Source organism: Telopea speciosissima, chromosome 11, assembly GCF_018873765.1.
Source record: "Telopea speciosissima isolate NSW1024214 ecotype Mountain lineage chromosome 11, Tspe_v1, whole genome shotgun sequence".
NCBI classification, from domain to species: Eukaryota; Viridiplantae; Streptophyta; class Magnoliopsida; order Proteales; family Proteaceae; genus Telopea; species Telopea speciosissima.
The window spans coordinates 9,663,885-9,684,964 of NC_057926.1; the positions used below are offsets into that span (position 1 = coordinate 9,663,885).

Here is a 21,080-nt window from a genome sequence, read left to right on the forward strand (position 1 = left end):
GTAGTAGCGCAGTCATGATCTCGGGAGGATAAGGGTGCCGTCCGACAAGTTAGTAGGCTTCTAGGGTCGCCTACTTCTTCAATCCCTCAACCTGCTCGGCCAACTCTCGCAACCTCCTTTCCACTTCGGTTTCAGGTGGTCGGCGGTTCAGCTCGTTTGCCTGGTGCAGGTTATCCTATTCATTAGGCCGAGGTCGGCCATTCTGCTCTTCAGCTCAGGATCTGCTCGCCCAATCGTCTCGTCGAGGTCGACCATTATGTTCGGCTCGGTTAGCCTCACTCCTTCCTGCTCTTCTTTCTACTTGGAAGTTGGACCCGCAGGGGCTTCTCTGCTGCTCTTCTCAGAGAGGCGAGCTTCGATGCCAGGGGTTATGACGAGATCTTTCTCCTTTCCTCGCGACATGTCCCATTTGGCTCATCCCCTTGTTCTCAGTATCCCCTCGGTTGTCCGTCCTCTCTGAGCTGATCAAAAAATACCGACCTTCTAGCAATTAACGCCACTGGTTCAATCTCTCGTCCTGCCCTCGACTCCAACAATGCTCCTGCTCATCCGGGGAGGAGTTTTTTTACGGGGCGGATGAGACGATGCTAATCGGCTCGGCTCAGCCCAATGTCGGCCACCATTTTACTGCAAATTCCCCTCAATGAGTACTGGTGCCAAGGGGGGTACCGTCGGGGGCTGGCCCAGCAACCCGCCTTGGGACATCTGTCCCATTAGAGTTCGCAACATCTCATTAGTGCGAAGCACCTGTAGCTGAAGGTCCATAACTTGCCGATTATTCGTCAGGGCTTTCGGGTCCAAATTTTCTGGTAAGGGCGACGACGGGGGTAGGTCTAACCTGTCTTGGTTTGGCTTGGTTCAGGGTCGGCCCTCCACTACCATCGCATCTAGCACACTTCCACCATTTCCTCCCTCCGGTGGTGGAATAGGGTTTGCAGTGACGCCCGTGCTGCGCTAAGTTAGTCCCCCTCATGGGGGTCTTTCGATTGTGCCTTTCCGCGACGTCTCTGGGGGTGGCGAGTGTCTCACTTATCTATCAGGTTGTGGCTCATCCCCATGGGAGGATGAGCCTTGTTGCCCTGACCTTGTCTGCACAACCAACGTTCTTGCTCTTGCGATTGGTAGAAACGATGCTGACTAGCTAATGTCGTTCCCACATACGGCCCCAAATCTATTATGGATGACAACATCCGATGCCCGATTTGCCCACGGATGAGCCTACAAAAATCGAGTAAGCGCAAGAGAGCCGGTGTGGCTCCAGCCTAGGACTCTCCGATGCTCAAGTCAGGTCTCCAATGCAATAGCGTAACAGTGTAGTAAGTAGTGATATGAGCGTTTGAGCTCCATACCTAGGTATTTATAGGATGAGATGAGGCGGTTGGAGGAGTCCTTGTATGGTAAGAGTCCTTCTTTGGTAAGGCTCTTCCGCGCGGAGCGAAGTGGAGAGTTTTTTTCGAAGTCGGACTCTTACTAAGGTAAAAGTCCTTATGAGAGTGTGATTCGATTCCGTGCGGGACTGCGACCCAATTTGTATCCCATGATTGTTGGGACACGCTGACGTGGCTCCATGATCCCTGGTGGGCCATTACGGCAGCTTTTGTGGGGGGCTTGGTCTTGGGAGACCACGACCTCAAAGCTCGGCATGCATGTGAGCTCGGTTGAGCCCAGGTGTTCAGCCCATTGCTAACTCACGCTGGCTTGGCTCAGGTCTCAACGGGCCCAATGCTTGGCCATGGAACCCAGTCAAGGGGGGGCATCATCTTCTCTGTCGGTGTACAGCTTAGCGCCGCACACCGGGTGCTCGGCCTGGTCCTCGGTGGGTTGAATGCCCGGTGGTGGTGCTCTGCCAAGAGGGGATTGAGGTGAGGTGACGTCTTCTCTTCGGATGACCGGTTTGGTTCAGCACTAAACAGCTCGGCTCGGTCCTCAGGTTTGGTCCAAATTCCTCCACGCGGCAACTTCTGGTTGGTCAGGGATTCTACGACTCATCACATTGTTTTCATAGTCCTACACTTCTCAAGTTGGTGTGTGATAGAGAGAGCAGTTCTCCTTGGTAGTGGGTGCTACCTAAATTGGGGTTGTTGCTCGTTGTGGGTTCCACAAAAACCATTGTATTATCGATTATACCAAGATAGGATTTAAGTTGTAGCTGAAGCTACCATTTGCACCGTAGATATAGGGATACTGCCGAACCATGGAGACCATGTCTTGTGTTTTACATTCTTTATTGTCACATGATTGTGAATACATGTGGTTGCCAGGTATTAGTTTGAATTTTGGTGGTTGTAAGGAGGATGTTGAGATGGATGAATGAAAAAACTAGGAAGGATATAGTAAAGAATGATCATATTAAAGCTGATTTGGGAGTAGCTCCGATACATGAGAAGTTGTTCGAAGTCTTTTAAGGTGGTATGGCAATACTCAATGGAAGCCTTTGGATGCTCCAATACAGAGAAGTGATTTGATTCAGATTGAAGGAACTAAAAGAACCAAGCGTAGACCTAAAATGGCCTTAAGAGAAGTAGTGAGAAAAGACATGCTTAGCTTAGGTCTCATATCAAGTACGACCTCGAATAGAGCTTATTGAAGGGCAAGGATCCATGTAGCCTACCCCATTTAGTTGGCATAAGGCTAAGCTATTGTTGTTGTTGATGGTCACGATAATGATGATCTAGGTGAGCTTGGGTACTTGAGAAGTCAATGTGTAATTGAAAGACCAAATGTGTTGTGTTGAGTTTTGTGACTCACTGATTAACCCTCTCCAGTGGGCCGCCATGTTGAACATATTCTTGGTTAGAAGCACCATCATATACATTAAGAGCTGGTTCTTCTTCTATTTGGGCATCTAAAGGAGTTAGACGAGGATAAAAATTTGTAATTTTATTTATTATAAAGGAGGAGATTAATGCTCAAATTCAAAAAGATTTTCCCCTCTAAAATTTGTTTTTGTATGAGAATTCTGAGAGATTTACTAGATCCAAGAGTAATTTCAATTTCTATAATTTTTAAGATAATTCTTGTCATTTTATAAATCCTTTTTATAATGAAGTAAATCCTTGAGATAATTTCTATTTTGAGATTTGCTTACTGTTTTGCTCTTTTAGTATAACATTTTTTTGGGGGGAAATATCATCCCCCTCCCCTCTAAGTTTCCTTAATATCAACCCAATACCCAAGTTTTGAAAAATGACCATGCCCTCTCCTACTTTTAAAGATTTTATCAACCATACCCTAAGTGACTAACTCTATAAAAACAACATATAAAAAGTCGATATTACCCTTTTTTTAATTGGAGTTAATGGGTGGATCCATCAACTCGACCCTGGTGCACATTAATTAGCACCTTCTCAGCAGTGCATATTAGCAAATCCTAATTACTTAACTTAAAGAAAACCTTTTTTTTTAAATTATAATGAGCGGAATCAGACGGGGAATATTCCCCATCGTCTTCCCCAAATCGACAAACAGGGGAAAAACCCTATTCGGGTTTCAATTCACCCACCGCCGTCCCTTGTGGTGGCCAAAAGGAGGGCCGGCAGCCTCGAAACTCATGGTCGAACGACAACTATTGATATTTTGGAGATCAAACTAGAAGGGCTACTCAACAGTAGTTGAAGGCTAGTCTGAGATTAGGTTTGGTCTATGCTGATAAATCTCTACATTTGATCCCTATATCAAGAATTGGAATATCTTAGAATATATTCATCTGTTTAACTTGAGATTTTCAAAATTTATCCCTTGATATATTATCTCCACTCGATGGGATTCTTAAGCTCATCCAAGTCTCTTTGAGTGTGTTAAAGTAAATCTCTTGAATCCTGAGTTCAAATCCTAATTCTGTCAAAGTGACATACTGATATGTACAAGGGTGCGGGTTGAAAGAAAATAAGGAAGAAGGTAGGGAAGAGATAAGGTAAGGAGATGGAATTGAGAAGCCAAATAGAAGTTGGGTGGAGGGTGGAGGGTGGACGGTGAAAGGCAGAAGTTGGGGTGATTGGGATGGTTCAATGATAAAAGATAACAGAAATCAAATCTCCAAAGCTTAATTTCAGTTTTAACAAACTAGTGGAGTCTCTATTTTTCTATCTATTTCAGCCTGGTTTGATTTGTTAATTAAATCTGATTTTGTAACCTGTTCAGCCCCAACTTTTGGGACATCAAAGAGCATCTCCTAGGTAACCTTTGACCTTAGTTTGGTGGGCATCAGATCAATATCTTGGCTGCTATCTGAAATCACCCAAAACTTGCAAATTTTGGATTCCAAAATTTTGGGTATCGTCTTTTGGGGTTATGGAAAGGGAGTGGGTCACGGTGTGATGATAAATTTGGCTAATAGAAGGAAAAGAGAGATAAGTTCAGTGGAGAGATGGGTTCGGTTAGGGTGTTTGGAGAAGAAGAAGAAGAAGAAGCGGGAAGAAGATTGGAGATGCAGATGAGGGCTTGAGTTTCAGTTTCGTATGGAGAAAGAGATGGGTAATATCTAGTCCTAGAGAGGGATGGAGGAGCAGGGTTAGAAGATGGAAGTGGGGTTCGGCGGTGGTGGTGGTGCTGGTGGTGGAAGAGGATTTGTGGCAGCAGCAGTGGCGATGATGGTGGTGCTGGCGGAAGAAGAAGAAGAAACATAGAGAGGAAGAAGAGGAAATGGGGTTTTGGGTTGAAGATGGCAAAATCGGAATAAAATTACATTAAGGGTAATCTGGGGTTTTAGAAAAATTGGACATTCCTACGTTGTTAGGGTACGATTGATAGAATCTTTAAAAAGTAGGGGAGGGCATTATCATTTTTCAAAACTTAGGTATTGGATTGATATTAAGGAAACTTAGAATGAGGGGGATGATATTTTCCCTTGTTTTTTTCAATAGGGATAAATCTTGTCGTTTCACATCAAAATTAATTACAATAAATAACTTTCATTTTTTTTAAAAACCCTTTTTTACCCCTACATTAAATATCTTCCACAAATAAAACAACGGCCAATTGGAAGAAGGTTATAAAGGTTACGTAATAGTTGGAGGAGTGATGTAAGTGCTTCAGCCTCTTTTGAAGTGTGTGTAATTTTTATCAAACCCTTCAAAAACAAGATTCCAAAAATTAATTACCACGAAATAGATTTTTCTTTCATCGTATGTGTTGTCAAAAATACATTTCTAACAAATACTCCTTTATTAAAGCACAACCAAATCTTTATCACTCCTCGACCTACAACTTCTCTCCCCTACATCCTTCCCCCCACATCCCCCTCCCCCCCCCCCCCAAAAAAAAAAAAAAGTAAAGGCACGAACACAATGGATGACTTCTACATCCTTCCCCCCCACATCCCCCCCCCCCCCCCCCCAAAAAAAAAAAAAAGAAGTAAAGGCACGAACACAATGGATGACTTCTTGCATTGAGCCATAATAGCTCTATTGATGCTACATAGTAACTACAAGATTCTTAAGCATAGGCATCTGGGTTCTGTGAGAGGTATTCTTCCACCAACTTGAACGTCCCAATGGCCATGTCCTTGCCCATCTGGATTTCATCTTCACCCATCGTGTAGTCACCAATAGTGTAAAACTCAGAAGTAGCCTTACAGATGGATCCCCCTTCTGCAGATGCCACAAATTGAACAGTATCAACAACCTTTTCAATCTTTTCCCCAATTACAGCACCTTCAATCAGCGTAAACTTGCACTTAAAATTCTGTTCGTCAAGTTCTTCAATCCGATGCTTGATGAAGGCAAAAGGGCCATCTGCATGTTAAAACAGAGAAAAATTTGTTACATCTCAATCCATGAAATTATGTTACCACAACATTTGTTTCAATATAATAGAAAAGATACTGTCCAAGAAACATTAGATACAGTCCTTGGACATAAAAAAGTGGGACCCAATATTAGATTAAAATAAAACACAAAATAACTTCTGCAATTAAAATGCCTTTTTTTTTAATTTTATTTCGTCCTTGTATGTGATCTAACATTGCTTCAAATAAAAAAAAATTGAGAGTAAAAGTGCCACCATTATACTCACCATGCCTGCTCTCCCATATGATTTACTTTAAAAAAAACAAAAAGAAGAAGAAAGAGAAAGTAAAAAAGACAAACCATCAGCCAAGTTGATCGATCTGTTTGATGGATCCAGCCCCACCATCACCATGAATTTCAATGCTCTTAATCTTATCAGGAAGGATCTTGGGAAGTAAGTTGTGTGCATCAAGTATTGCAGCCTTGAAAATCCTAGCAGGTGGGATTGGGCAATTGAACTCGTTGTTAATGGTTGTCACCCCCATGGTTTGCTAAAGCAAGAAAATGAAACCTCAAAGGATGCGAGGAGAAAAGAATAAATTGACAATAGCGATTGATGTACTGCGAGTGGTAAAGATGATGAGAACGGAGGGTTGATTCGTTGGTATTTATAGAGTCCGGTTCAGAGAACTGCTTGGTCTGAACTACTAGTCTTAGATGATAGAAACCCCATGTAATTATAAAATAAGAGAACACATAGTTTGACTTTGACCGTATAATTGAGTTTGGAAGCTATAAGAATGGAGACACTTCATTTTGTCCTTTCCCCCCATTTTAAAAGTAGTCTCTGTTCATAGTTTTCTAGAATCGGACCGGTTTGGTGTATAACGCTGGTCTAATTTAGTTGCCCAGCCGCCGGGCCGGTTTCTATAACAATGGCTTACAGTCCGATCCATGCACAAATCAAGATGTGACCTCTGATTTCCACATCCAATGGCACATCATATCAGACATGAAAGAAAATAGGAAACTTAGTAGGAGAAAGTTATCATGTTATTTCTCCTAATAAGACATGATAAAAGGCAAGGAAATATGAGCTGATTTTTATGTTTCTTCAAACCGGTCCATGTCTCTCAGCAAAGTTATATCCATCTAAGGATTTTGATGAGCCTTAAAATTGACCACCAATGGAGGGGTGACACATGGTAAGATTAGAACCGGATAGGATTTTGATGAGTCTTAAAATTGACCTGAATTAAGCATCGAAGAGTTCTCGGCTGGAGTTACACCGGTTTTCTTGTATTAACCTGATTTTTTGCATGCTCATCCATGAGCAGACCGAACGAAGATTTCCATACGCAACAGATTTTTGTTTTTTAAATTTGATTTAGTCAATGTTGATGTGGGAATATGTTTCTTTCTATTATGTTACTTGTGCTAAATTAGAGTTTTTTTATTCATAAATTTCATGTTCTAGAAGCTGACTGAGGTTAATGTATGAGCTAATAATAGGAGTTGACCTTAATTTTAAAGATGTGCTTATACTAGTCATCCTACGTACATATTAAATTAGGGGAAAGGTTACAGGAGAAGGATTCATCCACCTATCTACGATCATTATTACCCCCCTCCTACTCGACAAGGTAGAAACTATTCTCCCCTCATAATGATGCATATCCCACTAGTATGATGACTGTGTTAAAACTGCAAATAACCTAAGAGAGGGGCGAATAGGGTATGGCCAAATATTAATGACAATCTAATTCGTAAATAACTTGCAAAAAAAGAAAAAATAAAAAACAAATGCAGTTGTTGTAAAGTTATCCAAGTTATAAAAGTGAAAAATGAGAAATAACAACGAGATTTAGAGAAATTTGGCAATCTTGCCTACATCCACTACAAGTATACCCACAAACTTGAATTTTTCTCCTCTCAGGTTCCCTGCGGCTAGTTTCTACATTGTCTAGTAGGAGGGGATAATAATGATCCTAAATGGGTAGATGAATCCTTCTCCTGTACCTTTCCCCCTAATTAATACATGACCAAGTATGCTTAGTATAAAAACATCTTTAAAATTAAGGTTAAGAATATAAATTTTATAAATGAAAAAACTCCAAACCCGTTATCAACTCATACATTAACTTAAGCCTGCTTCTAGAAGATGAATTTTATAAATAAAAATTTATAATTTAGCACAAGTAACATAATAGGTAGAAACATGTCGCTCACTATATCTGCAAAAATGGCATATTTTACTCATCAAGATTGACTAAATCAAAAAACAAAAAACAAAGAAAAACACACCAAAAAAAAAAAAAAAAAAAAACCCAAACTTTGAATTCCCTTCCTTTTATCATGTCTTATTAGGAGAAATAACCTTGTTGTTGTCGAAGCCCAGATCAGACTAATCTATTTTACTTCGGTTCATGGTTATTTGAGACTGGAACTAAACTTTTCCAGATCGACCTCCAGTCCGATTCTAGAAAACTATGAATAGGACAAAATGGAGTGTCTCCTTATAGATTCCACCCCTAATTATATGGTCAAATTCAAACTATGTGTTCTCTTATTTTATATCAACTATGAAGATAGAGTTACTTGTGGTTTTCTATCATCTAAGAGTAGTCTATAAATACCAATGAAACCACCCTCGGTTTTCATCATATCCACCACTGCCACCATACCAACCGAGCAAGGTCATCTCTATTGAGGTTTCATATATTATCATTTTCTTGCTTTAGCAAAACATGGGAGTGACCAGCATTAGCAACGAATTCAATTGCCCAATCCCACCTGCTAGGATTTTCAAGGCTGCAATCCTTGATGCACACAACTTACTTCCCAAGATCCTTCCTGACAAGATTAAAAGCATTCAAATTCATGTAGATGGTGGGGCTGGATCCATCAAACAGATCAACTTGGCTGATGGTTTGTTTTTCTTTTTACTTTTTGTTTCTTTGTTCTTTTTTTTTTTTTAAGTAAATCATAAACAGGGGTAGTGGGGCTTCTCTCATTTTTACTCCCACCACCTGCCATTAACGGTGCAAAGAGAGGAATTTTAGTTCAAGAGACTTTTTAGGCCACACTCCCATGAGTCTCTCTCTCCTCCCCATGTGAAAAGTCATCTCTGTTCCCTTGTTTTGAGGAAGAGAGAGATAGACACATAGGAGTACTGGCGTAGGCTACATTCCTGAACAGGAACCTACTTCCCACTTTATATTTAATATTGGGTCCCACTTTTTATGCCCAAGGACGACATAAAGAACAACAGAAGTAAATCACTACCTTTCATTTTTTATTGAAACAAATGGAGTGGTAACAACATTTCGTGGAAAAAGATGTAACAAAATTTTCTTTGTTTAACATGCAGATGGTCCTTTTGACTTCATCAAGCATCGGATTGAAGAACTTGACGAACAGAATTTTAAGTGCAAGTTTACGCTGATCGAAGGTGCTGTCATTGGGGAAAAGATTGAAAAGGTTGTCGATACTGTTCAATTTGTGGCCTCTGCAGACGGGGGATCCATCTGTAAGGCTACTTCTGAGTTTTACACTATTGGTGACTACATGATGGGTGAAGATGAAATCCAGATGGGCAAGGAGATGGCCACTGGAACGTTCAAGTTGGTGGAAGGTTACCTCTTGCAGAACCCAGATACCTATGCTTAGGTCTATTTTAGTTACTCTATAGCATCAGTACAGCTATTATGGCTCAATATCAAGAAGTCATCCATTATGTTTGTGCTCTTAATTTTTCTTTTTTGGGTGGGGGGGGGGGGTGGAGTTGTAGCTCGAGGTATACGAAGGATATGGTTATGTTTTAATAAAGGGTTATTTGTTAGAAATGTATGTTTGATTGCACCTAAGATGAAAATTTTATTTCTTAATAATTAATTTTTAGATTTGTGTTTTTAATGGATAGGATAAACATCACACTCATTTTTGAAGAGGCTGAACCACTTACAACACTCATCTTTGATACATGCATTATGGAGCCAAGGAGTGGATAATGGTCATTCCTTCATACACGTTAAGGAGGCGTCCTTCCGAGCAAGGGAATCAGCTACTACATTTGCTGCCCTTGGAAGAAAAACAAATGTACAGTTCTCCAAAGTAGAAAGATAAATAACTAATATCATTAATGAGTGGCTGGACTTCTAGGGGAAGATTGCGCCCGGTGCCTTAGATGTAGTTGATTAGATTTTTGAAATGACAAGAATTATCTCATTTATCACATTGAAATAAAGGGTTTATGAAATGACAAGTGTTATACCAAATTAATGCCCACCCAATAGACCCACGACACGTGGCACCGGGAGGGACAGCTAAGGGGGGTCGATAGGTAAGAACTATCCATCCGAAGACCTATGATGGATCTGCCAGGTAAGAACCATCTGCCATAGGCCCATGACGGGTCTGCCGGGTAAGAACCATCCCCCCAAAAACCCATAGCTAAAAGATCCACAGGTCCCCTCAAGGAAGCAAGAATAAGATGGTGTGCCCATCATGTCCATCAACCTATCAACACCAGCCCTATACACCCCAAAACATCACCTCTCACTAGGGGCAGCCACATGATAGAGGGCCTAAGCACATCAGTGTCCACTAAAAACAGTAATCCAATGGACAATACCGCTCTCTAGGAAGGGAAACCACCCTCCAACTCTCCATCGCATTTATGAGCATCCCACGATGCTCATAAAAAAGAGACTCTACGATTATAGGGGACCTCACCCCAATGAAGAACTCTACATATGGGACTCTCTACAATAGGACTAGAGAAACACTCTGCCTCCTCACTAGAGGAGGGCTCCTCCATTAGTCACATCAGGACCTCTACATCGACACCACATCCCAAAGGGATCAAGCTCTATAAGTGGGAAGGTAACACCCCACAGGGGAAGATAGAAAAAAGAAGATAAGTAAAACCATCGAACTCTTGAAACTCTAGCTTGTTTCATCTGTTTGCTAGAGAGACCTAACTTAGGCATTGGAGAGTCCCTCGCCAGTGCCCTGGGCTTGGCACTCACCACCCTTTGCCTGTTTGCTATGTTGTGCAGGTCTTACCCTTGGTGGACCCACTGGAGGTTTCTTGATGCAACAACAAGGGTTTATGAATTATCTCATTTCCTGCACATTCAAGCATTCAATTATCATCAGATTCGGCGTACCTCAGATATTAGTCATGGACAATGGGAACCAGTTTGCCAACCCGAAATTCAGGGCTTTTTATGACGACCTGGCAATCAACTACAGGACGACTTGAGTAGGGTATCCTCAGGCGAATGGACAGATCAAGGACACAAACCGAAGACTCGTGCAGGGCCTCAAGAAGAGGTTGGACAATGCCAAAGGACTCTGGGCATTTGAGCTCCAAAGTATTCTATGGGCGTATAGAACAACAAGCTGATCCGCTATAGGAGAAAAGCCCTCTATGCTGGCCTATGGATCAGTAGTAGTAGTTCCTATGGAGATTGGGACGCTGACCTACAGAGTTTAGCACTTCGACAAGCATGCTAATCAATACGCATTAAAGGCAAACTTTGACCAAATAGATAAAGTACGGTACTAGGCGCAACTTAGAATGGCAGCCTACCAGCAAAGGACTGCCAGGTATTACAACTTAAAAATCAGAGAGAAAAGGTTCTGACCTGGGGACCTCGTACTAAGAAGGTCAGAAGTTTCAGATCCCGCTAACTCGGGAAACCTTGTTCCCAACTAGGAAGGATCTTATAGAGTTATCAGAGAAGTTCGTCCTGGGACTTACAACCTGGAAACTCTACAAAGGAGGATCAACAGAGCCTGGAATTCAGAAAACCTACAAAAGTACTACTAGTGATTGCTCTGCCCCACCTCAGCTTGGATCTCACCTCATACAATTTGGTTTTTCTCAAATTTTTAAGTCATCATGACACTTAGATTATTTTTAAGTTTTTTTTTAAGAAGCTTTTACTTCTCTCATATTTCTTCATAAATATTTAATAAAGTCACAATTTATGAAAGACCTTAGGATGTAACTTAGGCCTTAAAGCCAATTCCCTAAGCAAAACAACTTACCAAAAATCTTAAGAGGTGTGATGACCTAAGCTAGGGAGGAAGAGTCACGGTTAAAGGATGAAAGTGTTCTAATGTACGAGAAGCACAATTCAAGCAAGAATACTTTGCAAAACACAGTACAAAAATATTTTACATTCAAAATTCCATTAAAAAAAAGGAGAAGAAGAGATTATATTTTACAAAGAAAGGAAAAGATAAACTCCTCATTGTTGGACTTTGGAAGGCAGGATGTCAGGAAGAATGGTGGTAGGAGGCAAGATTTGGCCTGTGCTCGCCTCAAAGGGACCCTCGACATAATTTTTATCCTTAAACAGGCTTCTCAGCTTCAGCAACCTCAGGTTGCGCTCTCTCAAGACCCTTGAAGCTAAAGTCAAGCACCTTCACCCGAACGAACTCGAAGCACTTCCGGATTCAGACTCATAAGAATCCATGTTAGTATCGAGCATCTCATCCATGTACTCCTGAGATGCCTTGTAGTCATTGATGTTGGCTAAGGTAGTCTCCTTCTATTCCCTAGCCTTAGCCACCAATTTAGTGATATCGGCAGACTTCTCAGCCTCATCATTGGCTAGCCTAGCCTCCAACTCCCTCCACTTTCTTCATGCTCTTCCCGGCATCGCCTTTGGCTTCGTCCAATTTAAGCATCCTAGTATTAAGTTGCCGCATCTTAACCTTAAGCTTCTCTTCCGCCTCCTGTAGAGAAGCCAGCTTGCTTTCATCAGACTTGATCAAGGACGTGGCCTCCCTGAACTACGACTGGAGTTTTTTATTATTGACCTCCATCTCATGAAAATGACTCAAATTTCATTTGAATCGATCAAAGACCTCGGCACTATGCACAAGGGCCTGCGAAAAAAAAGAGTAAAGATAAGCTAAAAGGAAAACAAACACATAGAACAAAGGAAAAACTAACTACATAGACTCACCTGGAACATATGTTCATAAAGGTAGACCTCCTCTACCTTGCTACAGGCCTTCTCTTTAGACCCAGGAGCTCTACGACCAACCTCGAGAGGGATGGAATACTTCTCCCTAAGAAACCCAACATACTCTCTATTCATTGAGTTCCTCACCTCATCAGCCCGCAAACTAAGAGGCGATCAGAGACATACCACCACCAGGCGCCCCAAAAGTGGTAGAGATGGTGACGCTTGTGGCCCCCCTTTAGGCGCTTTATAGGAAGGCTCCTGTTTGGCGGGACTGAGTTTTTTATTAGAGGAGGAATCACTTAAATCAGACATTCTAAAATACGAGAAGGAAGAAAACTTACTGATTGAAGGAAGACTGGGAAGAACACGAAGAATAGGGTAAGAAACTCTGACCCCGAGCTGCTGGAAGCAAGAAGACAAAACGACAACCTTACAGATGACCTTCGAAGAAGATGGAATGCATAAATGGAAGCTTAGAAATGAAGGAAGGGTCCATTTATATAGCCCATTCAACGGCCAAGATGAACCCATGCTTACAGCTCCTATGGAAAGACCTTTGAGCTCCTTTAAAGGAATGTTGACATGTCGATGTCTCATTTGTTCCCAAGTGGAAGTAAAACGTGCGGACATGACGGGCAAGCAAAATGATGGGCAAAATTAAAACGCATTAACAACGCATGTTGAGAGCTTCACGAGTTCCCGAAACCACCAATTGTTCACCTAACAACAGTAAGAAACCTTGACATCTGTCCATATGACCTGCGGGACAAAGCCTCAAACGACCTACCACGTCCCTAATAGTAGGACAGGTGACACCACTGGCACAATGTGCCGGAATGCCTACTGGTGGTTCAATAGGACGACCAAAGCTACTCCCGCAGCTCTTAACAAACCTGAGGAAGTGGGGGTCGGGGCCTTTGATACTGATAAAATGGACTACCCATTGAGGGCATGCCACGTGGTCACCAAGAATCTTGAGGGAGATCGGTAAGCTGCACTACCTTAGTATCACGACTTGCCAAATAAAGACCTACTCCAAATAGGGCTCCTGCCATCCCAATCCCATTCTTTATAGGGAACAAATTCTGTCGCACTCTAACGGCCTAAGAACTTGCCTTATCCGGTCAGAACTCCCAATGGCACGGAAATCACCAAGGAATTACCATGTACAGAAACTTCCCATATCAAGACTGTCGATGTACATCTAATCTCCCACAAGGAAAACACTTACTTGTGGGAGATGATGTACTAAACAAGAACTTCTATCATTGCCTCATACCTCCTAGCCATGGTTTTAGTGCACGGTATTGAACGGGTATTGGTCAACTCGGAAACCAATACAGTATCAGATTGGTATCGACTGTATTGGACAAATTTGCCCATGATTCTCCCTTAAAATGGGTTTTTTGATCATTTTACCCTTTGTCCGTATGGTGTCACTGATGCAATATCGTCATGGTTTCGGGATCGGTCACTTGCAAAATTAGTAATGGGCAATACGATACTAAGACATCAAACCATACTCCTGGCAACAGGGTATAAATAAGACTAGAACCAATCATCAAGTATGGATCGAACTCTAAGCCATGTAATTTGCTCTGCAATTCTTCATTGTTTCTTTGAGAATTGACTTAAGTATCGAAGAGTTCTCCCCGGAGTCTGCTCCAATCATCTCTGTTGCTCCTCTCGTGAATATTGCAAATTTGTCTCTATCCACATGTCAAGATGTCGTACAAACAGTTTTCTGTCGCAACAGACCCACGCATACCCCACAAAATTAACGGGCAAGTTATATTCGATATATATCTAGAAACCAAGGTTCTAAAACTCGGGTTTCGACTAGGTTTCGACCAGTCGAAAACCGAGTTCATCTCGGTTTCGACCATATCTCAATCGAAACCTGGAACTTTCTCCAGGCTAACTCAAACCTTGGTTTCGAGGCCCAGAAGTTATTTTTTTGCCCTAATTCTTGTTGTGCTGCCTATTTTTTACATTTTAAATTCAATCCATGGATTAGTTTCACATAGAGAACACTAAAAATAATACTTGTGGTTTTGATCCAAGTTTGATATTGTATATTGTTCTTGGACATGGTATCGAATAAGGTTTGACCGAAACATAGCACCTTCAATATAAATCAAATTTAAACAATCTTGGATTTGTTAGAAAGCTTTGTCTTGATAGCTTTTTAACAAGTACAAGATTGCTCAAATCTAGTTTATATTGAAGGAGTTATGTACCTGTCAAACTTAATTTGGTGTGCCCAAATGCTGTCAAAATCGCTTTGAATGAAAATAATTTTTTGGACATCAAAACAAATGAATATTTTACTGTACTTTTGATTTTTAGCAATGTTTTATCATATTAAGATTTATGAAATTTTTAGATTTGAAAAAAGCCCCAACATTAGAAAGTTAAAAATTTCACCTACCGTTGAAAATCGAATTTCACCTACCATGAAAGTTGGAGGATTGATCTTTTTTTACTTTTGGAATTTGATTTATTAACTATTTTTATTGGATTCAAACAGGGTGGTATTTGTTTATTTATAAATAATATCTTAAGTAAATTAAATAAGACATAAATAAGTGTTTGTCCTGGTTTATGACTTGGTTGCTATCATATTTAAGTATATGTACTGGTTTCGAGCTAGGTTTCCTCAAGTTTTGATGGACTTAAGTATCAAAACTTACAAAATTACCAACATCTAGATCGAAACTAGTTGAAACCATCGAATTTTAATCGAAATCTTGAATTTTTTAAAATCACCCTTCAACTTGTCCTGAAAACCAACAAAACCAAGTTAACTCGGTGATTTCAACAAATTTCGATCAAGTTTTTCTTTCATACTAGAAACTAGTCCATTAATTGACCTCATTCTGGAATATGCATTTTAGTCTTAAAAGCTGCCAGATGGCAATTGGGCTTGAGCGTCTCTATCCCAGGTGTTTAAATTTCATCCTTTTCACGGCCCTGGCACGTTAGTGAACTATTCTCATTGACAGAACGACACCATGAATGACACTATGATAAGTGGGTCCCACTTTGGCGTTTCCAGATACAACCTCTCTTAAAGCTTTATCAAAAACCCGCCTACAGAGCCTTAGGCCACGCACAACAATTTCCACCTGTCCGCACCATGCAGGAAATTGTATCTTGGTGCAAACCCTAAAGGGTGGTTCTCCAAGCTCTCCAGTAACCTCTGATATTCTCTAGTTTCTCACACGGTCTTCTATAGAATTCGTGAACATTCTTTAACTAAACCAGAACCCTATTAAAAGCCACCTCCTCCCTCCAGTCCTTCTAAGATTTTACCGTTTACAAAACAAAAAAATCAGTTAATAAAGCTTTCTGTTAAGCGTTAATGGCGAAGACTGAAAAGGCTATTGGAATCGATTTGGGTACCACCTACAGTTGTGTAGGGGTATGGCTGAACGACGGGGTCGAGATCGTTCCCAACGATCAGGGCAATAGAACAACTCCTTCTTACGTCGCTTTCACTGATACAGAGCGGTTGGTGGGAGAGGCAGCAAAGAATCAGGCCGCTCTGAATCCTACTAACACTGTTTATGATGTGAAACGGCTAATTGGGCGGCGATACTCTGAACCATGTGTGCAGAACGACGTCAAACTCTGGCCCTTCAAAGTTGTCCCTGGCCCGGGCGACAAGCCGATGATCGAGGTGAGTCACAAGGGTGAGAATAAACTATTCTCTCCTGAAGAGATTTCGGCTATGGTGCTCGGCAAAATGAAGGAGTACTCAGAAGCGTTCTTGGGTCATCCGGTTAACAACGCTGTCATCACTGTCCCTGCTTACTTCAACGACTCACAGAGGCAAGCCACCAAGGATTCTGGAGTAATTGCAGGGCTTAATGTTATGAGAATCATCAATGAGCCCACTGCAGCAGCAATTGCTTATGGGTTAGACAAGAAGGCATCAAGGACCGGAGAGCAGAACGTTCTAATCTTTGATCTCGGCGGTGGAACCTTCGATGTCTCTCCATTGGCAATCGAAGGAGGTATCTTTGAGGTGAAAGCCACCGCCGGAGACACCCATCTTGGTGGCGAAGACTTCGACAACCGCCTTGTCAACCACTGTGTAGCAGAGTTCAAGAGAAAGCACAAGAAAGACATCAGCGGCAACGCGAGAGCTCTTAGGCGTTTGAAGAATGCGTGTGAGAGAGCCAAGCGAGCTTTGTCTTCTACAACACAGACAACTATTGAAGTCGATTCTCTTTACGAAGGTATAGACTTTTATACAATCATTACAAGGGCCCGGTTTGAAGAATTGAACATGGATTTGTTTCTGAGGTGTATGGAGCCGGTTGAGAAATGTCTCCGAGATGCCAAGATGGACAAGAGTCATGTACATGAAGTTGTCCTCGTTGGTGGGTCCACTAGGATTCCAAAGATCCAACAACTCTTACAAGATTTCTTTAACGGTAAGGAACTCTGCAAGAGCATCAACCCTGATGAAGCTGTCGCGTATGGTGCAGCTGTTCAGGCAGCAATCCTGAGCGGCGAAAGCAATGAGAAAGTCCAAGACCTATTATTGCTCGATGTCACTCCTCTGAGTTTGGGTCTTGAAACCGCTGGTGGTGTCATGACTACTTTGATTCCTCGTAACACAACGATCCCAACAAAGAAAGAACAGATCTTCTCGACTTACTCAGATAACCAACCAGGAGTTTTGATTCAGGTCTATGAAGGAGAGAGAGCTAGAACCAGAGATAACAATCTTATGGGAAAATTTGAGCTCACAGGCATTCCTCCAGCACCAAGAGGTGTTCCTCAGATTAATGTTGCCTTCGACATCGATGCGAATGGAATCCTGAACGTGTCTGCCGAGGACAAGACAGCAGGTGTGAAGAACAAGATTACAATCACCAATGACAAGGGTAGGCTCAGCAAGGAAGAGATTGAGAAGAAAGTGAAGGAAGCAGAGAGGTATAAAGCAGAGGATGAGGAAGTGAAGAAGAAGGTGGAAGCAAAGAATGCACTAGAGAATTATGCTTACAATATGAGGAATGCTGTGAGGGATGAGAAGTTTTCAGGGAAGCTTGATCCGGAAGATAAGAAGAAGATTGAGAAAGCAGTGGAAGATACGATTCAATGGTTGGAGGGGAATCAGTTGGCTGAAGTTGAGGAGTTTGAAGATAAGATGAAGGAGCTTGAAGCATTGTGTAACCCTATTATTTCGAAGATGTATCAGGGAAGTGGAGGAGGTGATATGCCCATGGGAGGAGACGTACCAACAGATGGGTATGGTGCTGGTTCTGGTGCTGGGCCTAAGATTGAAGAGGTTGATTAAGGGAGGAGTTGTAGAATTTGGGTCATTTTGGGGGTTTTTGTTTTTTCATTTTCTGGTTTGTTTTTTAGGGTTGAGGTTGTTGGATCTTTTTCGAGGGGTTGAACTTAGTCCGGTGAACTTAGTCCGGTCCAGTATACTTTTAGGGTTTTGTTTGGATGATGTTAACTAATGTGTCTTTTTTTTCCTTTTTGTGAATATAGTAAAGTTGGAAACTCTCTCTCTCTCTCTCTACAAAAATATAAGATGGATCCAGCCCAGCCCAGCCCAACCCAGCCCAAACGAAAGGGGCTGGCATGTGATATAGTATTTCTTTAATGCTATACGGGAGCAAAATTCAGATGTTGGGGCTTAAATTTGATATTTGTTGTGATTATCATCTGAGGAGCTCGATTGAAGCTGATCCCCAACCCAACTCAAAATTCAAAGAGTAGCTTTATCTTTGAAGTTATGTTGAACCGACGGTCTCGATTAGCTGGTCTTGATTAGCTTGTCAATATAGTACATAGCACAGATTGGAGGAGATAAAAATTTGATTGGATAGACTTAAATTTTGTGAATATGTACTTAGGGTTCAAGGATAACAGCTTATTTCAAATCAGAGTTTACCAAGTGGCAAAATAAAGCTCTACAAATATAAGGAATACAAGAGGATTTATGAGTATTATATGGACAGCTGAAAAATGAATTTGAAATTGAAGAAAATGAAGGCAGCCACCACCCCCAGTCTCTACAAGAGGTTGTGTCCCTAAAATGAATGGTCAGGATTCAATAATTCCTGAGAGATTCCAAATCCATGATTCTGGACTTTCTTTACATATGGACAATCCCATATGAAAATGTATGTCGAAAGACATGTATTTGATAATACAATTCATGTTGGGCCTAGTACTAAAAGCCCATATGTTTAAATAAAAGTCACAAATGGGTCCAAAAGGCTCCTTAAATCAATTGTTCAAAATTTACAATAAACCCACCCAAGCTAGGGGGAAAACCAAGAACAAAACAAATAGGGAATAGTTTTAAAAGGATTTTGAAACTTCCTTTTTTTTAAATAAAAATAAATAAACAATTCACCTACTTGAAACTCCAAAAGGATCCTGTGTAGCACCCTGCTCGGGCTGCACGTGCAGCGCTAGACACAACGAGGTATGAAGAGACCGCCTTACCCCTACCCGAGTGCCTTGCCCGAGCAGGGATGAGACGGTCTTTTCACGCCTCGCTATGTCCGACACTGCACGTACAGCCCGGGCAGGGTGCTGCATAGGAGCCGAGTCCCTTGAACCTACACTAGGTTTGATAGTCTGCGCTATTGTACATTAGGTTTGATAGACTACACTACCAAGTATGAGTGAAGTTAGACTTATTGAACTTCTTCTCATCGGTGTAGCCGACTAGCCTGCCAGTCATATCACACCAGCTCATCATCCTTTCATTATAATGGTTCTACTTTCCCATCTAACCAGAATGAGTAAGTAATAATAGTACTAAATAAATCATTAAGTGACTGTTTTTACCCTTTGAACTCAATTTCAGGGACTTCCTATCACATGGGTTGGGTGTCCATCACATGATTTGTGTCATTGTCCTGTGAGGATCCGTTCCCTTTTATTCGCACGGCCCTTGGCAAGCGCGCGGAGCCGGGGGCTTGGGGTTGGTGCTCCTCGGTTGGAGGGAGAAGGAATGCGGCTTCTCAGGAGTACGTTTTAATTTATCAAGGGATGGGGGTCATACAATAAAATGAAATGGAGTCGTCACCTAGGGTTAAAGCCTATGACCCATTTGTGTAGCCCTAGAAGGGCTACGAGACTTCGGTTGGTTTCGTCAGAGATTTGGGGTAAGTGGTCTAGTTACGAGAGTGGGAGAGTGTTAGGCACCCACCTCACCCGGATAATCCGATCATTCTACTAGATGCTTGTTCTCGAATATTCTCCTTTATGAATGTCCTATTCCCACATGTATGGTTAAATAATGATGCACAAACTATTTATTTAAATTAAATTATTTTACACTATCTACTGTACGCTACAGGAGAATATTTGAAAGGATTACATTGTACTGAAATTAAAAGTTAACGAAAGAAATGTATACTTGTATGCTTTAAATAAATGCAATTATGTAAAACAGATGGCGTCCCCCAGCTTAGGTGGAGGCAAAAGACTGACTTTGTCCCTTTATCAGACAAAGTGACGGCTTGCGAGTGTCAAATCTTACGGTCTCGAACAGAATAACCGCATTCCAAGGCTTTGGAAATAGAGGCTCAAACGGTGGACAGAGTGGCTACGCCACAGGCGGTTGCCCTGATTCTGGAAAAAAGGGTTGGGGAAGCTGGACTTGAATAGCTCAGACTTTGGACAAGGGGACGAGGCTCGAAGGCTCCAAATCTGATTGGGGAAGAGCCCTGAAACAAGAAAAACCAAGGGGGTAAAAAAAAAGAAAATTAGACCTCTGGGGGTGCCCCCTCACCCAAAAACTTCGCTCTTTCAAATGAGGGGGGTGACCCCCTTTTTATAGGCAAATTGTGGGCTCGACGACGCCGCAGAAAATGTTCAGGGCCGCATGGCAGGGCAGCGACAAAGCAAAAATGGACAAAAAGCCAAATTCTGGGTGCCTGCGGGGCCGCACGATAAGGCTGTACAGGCCGCGGTGCTGCATAGTAGGGCCGCACAGGCTACCGCGCCGCGTGGGTGGGCCGCAACACACACAGAGTACCGCACGGCACCACGTGGCAGGGCTGCGCAGTGCAGGGCACTTCCTTACGGGGTTGCGACCGTGATGCTACCTCGTGGGGTTGCGTGGGCTGTCTGGACTATCTGGGGGGTCACGTGCATGATGTACATTTTACGGGACGGGAGGAGATGTTCTTTGATATAGTGTTGGTTTTGGGGACATTGCCTGTAATCTGCGTCCGATTGTCATCATCACTGAGGGGGTGACAAAATTTAGCATCTACAGTTTGCCCCTCTTTGGCAGAGGCCTGTGCCAACAGCCGAAGGGCAAAGACAAAAGATCGCTTGATTTTGTCACCTGGAGCATGCATCACTACCGCCATTTTGCTCA

General features: G+C 42.1%; 3 protein-coding genes across 3 annotated transcripts; 2 read left to right on the plus strand and 1 right to left on the minus strand.

The window, feature by feature from the left end:
* The first annotated feature begins 4,837 nt into the window (after positions 1–4,837).
* Positions 4,838–9,475, plus strand: LOC122645550 (major allergen Pru ar 1-like). The gene is made up of 3 exons (XM_043838859.1): positions 4,838–4,848; positions 8,438–8,654; positions 9,097–9,475. Exons 2-3 carry the CDS (start codon positions 8,474–8,476, stop codon positions 9,393–9,395), a joined length of 480 nt encoding a protein of 159 aa, XP_043694794.1. The 5' UTR covers positions 4,838–4,848; positions 8,438–8,473; the 3' UTR covers positions 9,396–9,475.
* LOC122644760 (major allergen Pru ar 1-like) lies at positions 5,354–6,315 on the minus strand. The gene is made up of 2 exons (XM_043838147.1): positions 6,094–6,315; positions 5,354–5,732 (listed from the first exon to the last, which is right to left on the minus strand). Exons 1-2 carry the CDS (start codon positions 6,269–6,271, stop codon positions 5,434–5,436), a joined length of 477 nt encoding a protein of 158 aa, XP_043694082.1. The 5' UTR covers positions 6,272–6,315; the 3' UTR covers positions 5,354–5,433.
* A 6,601-nt stretch (positions 9,476–16,076) lies between the features above and the next one.
* Positions 16,077–18,035, plus strand: LOC122645508 (heat shock 70 kDa protein-like). Its single transcript, XM_043838818.1, has one exon. The coding sequence runs from the start codon at positions 16,077–16,079 to the stop codon at positions 18,021–18,023; it is 1,947 nt and encodes a 648-aa protein (XP_043694753.1). The 3' UTR covers positions 18,024–18,035.
* The last annotated feature ends 3,045 nt before the right edge of the window (positions 18,036–21,080 follow it).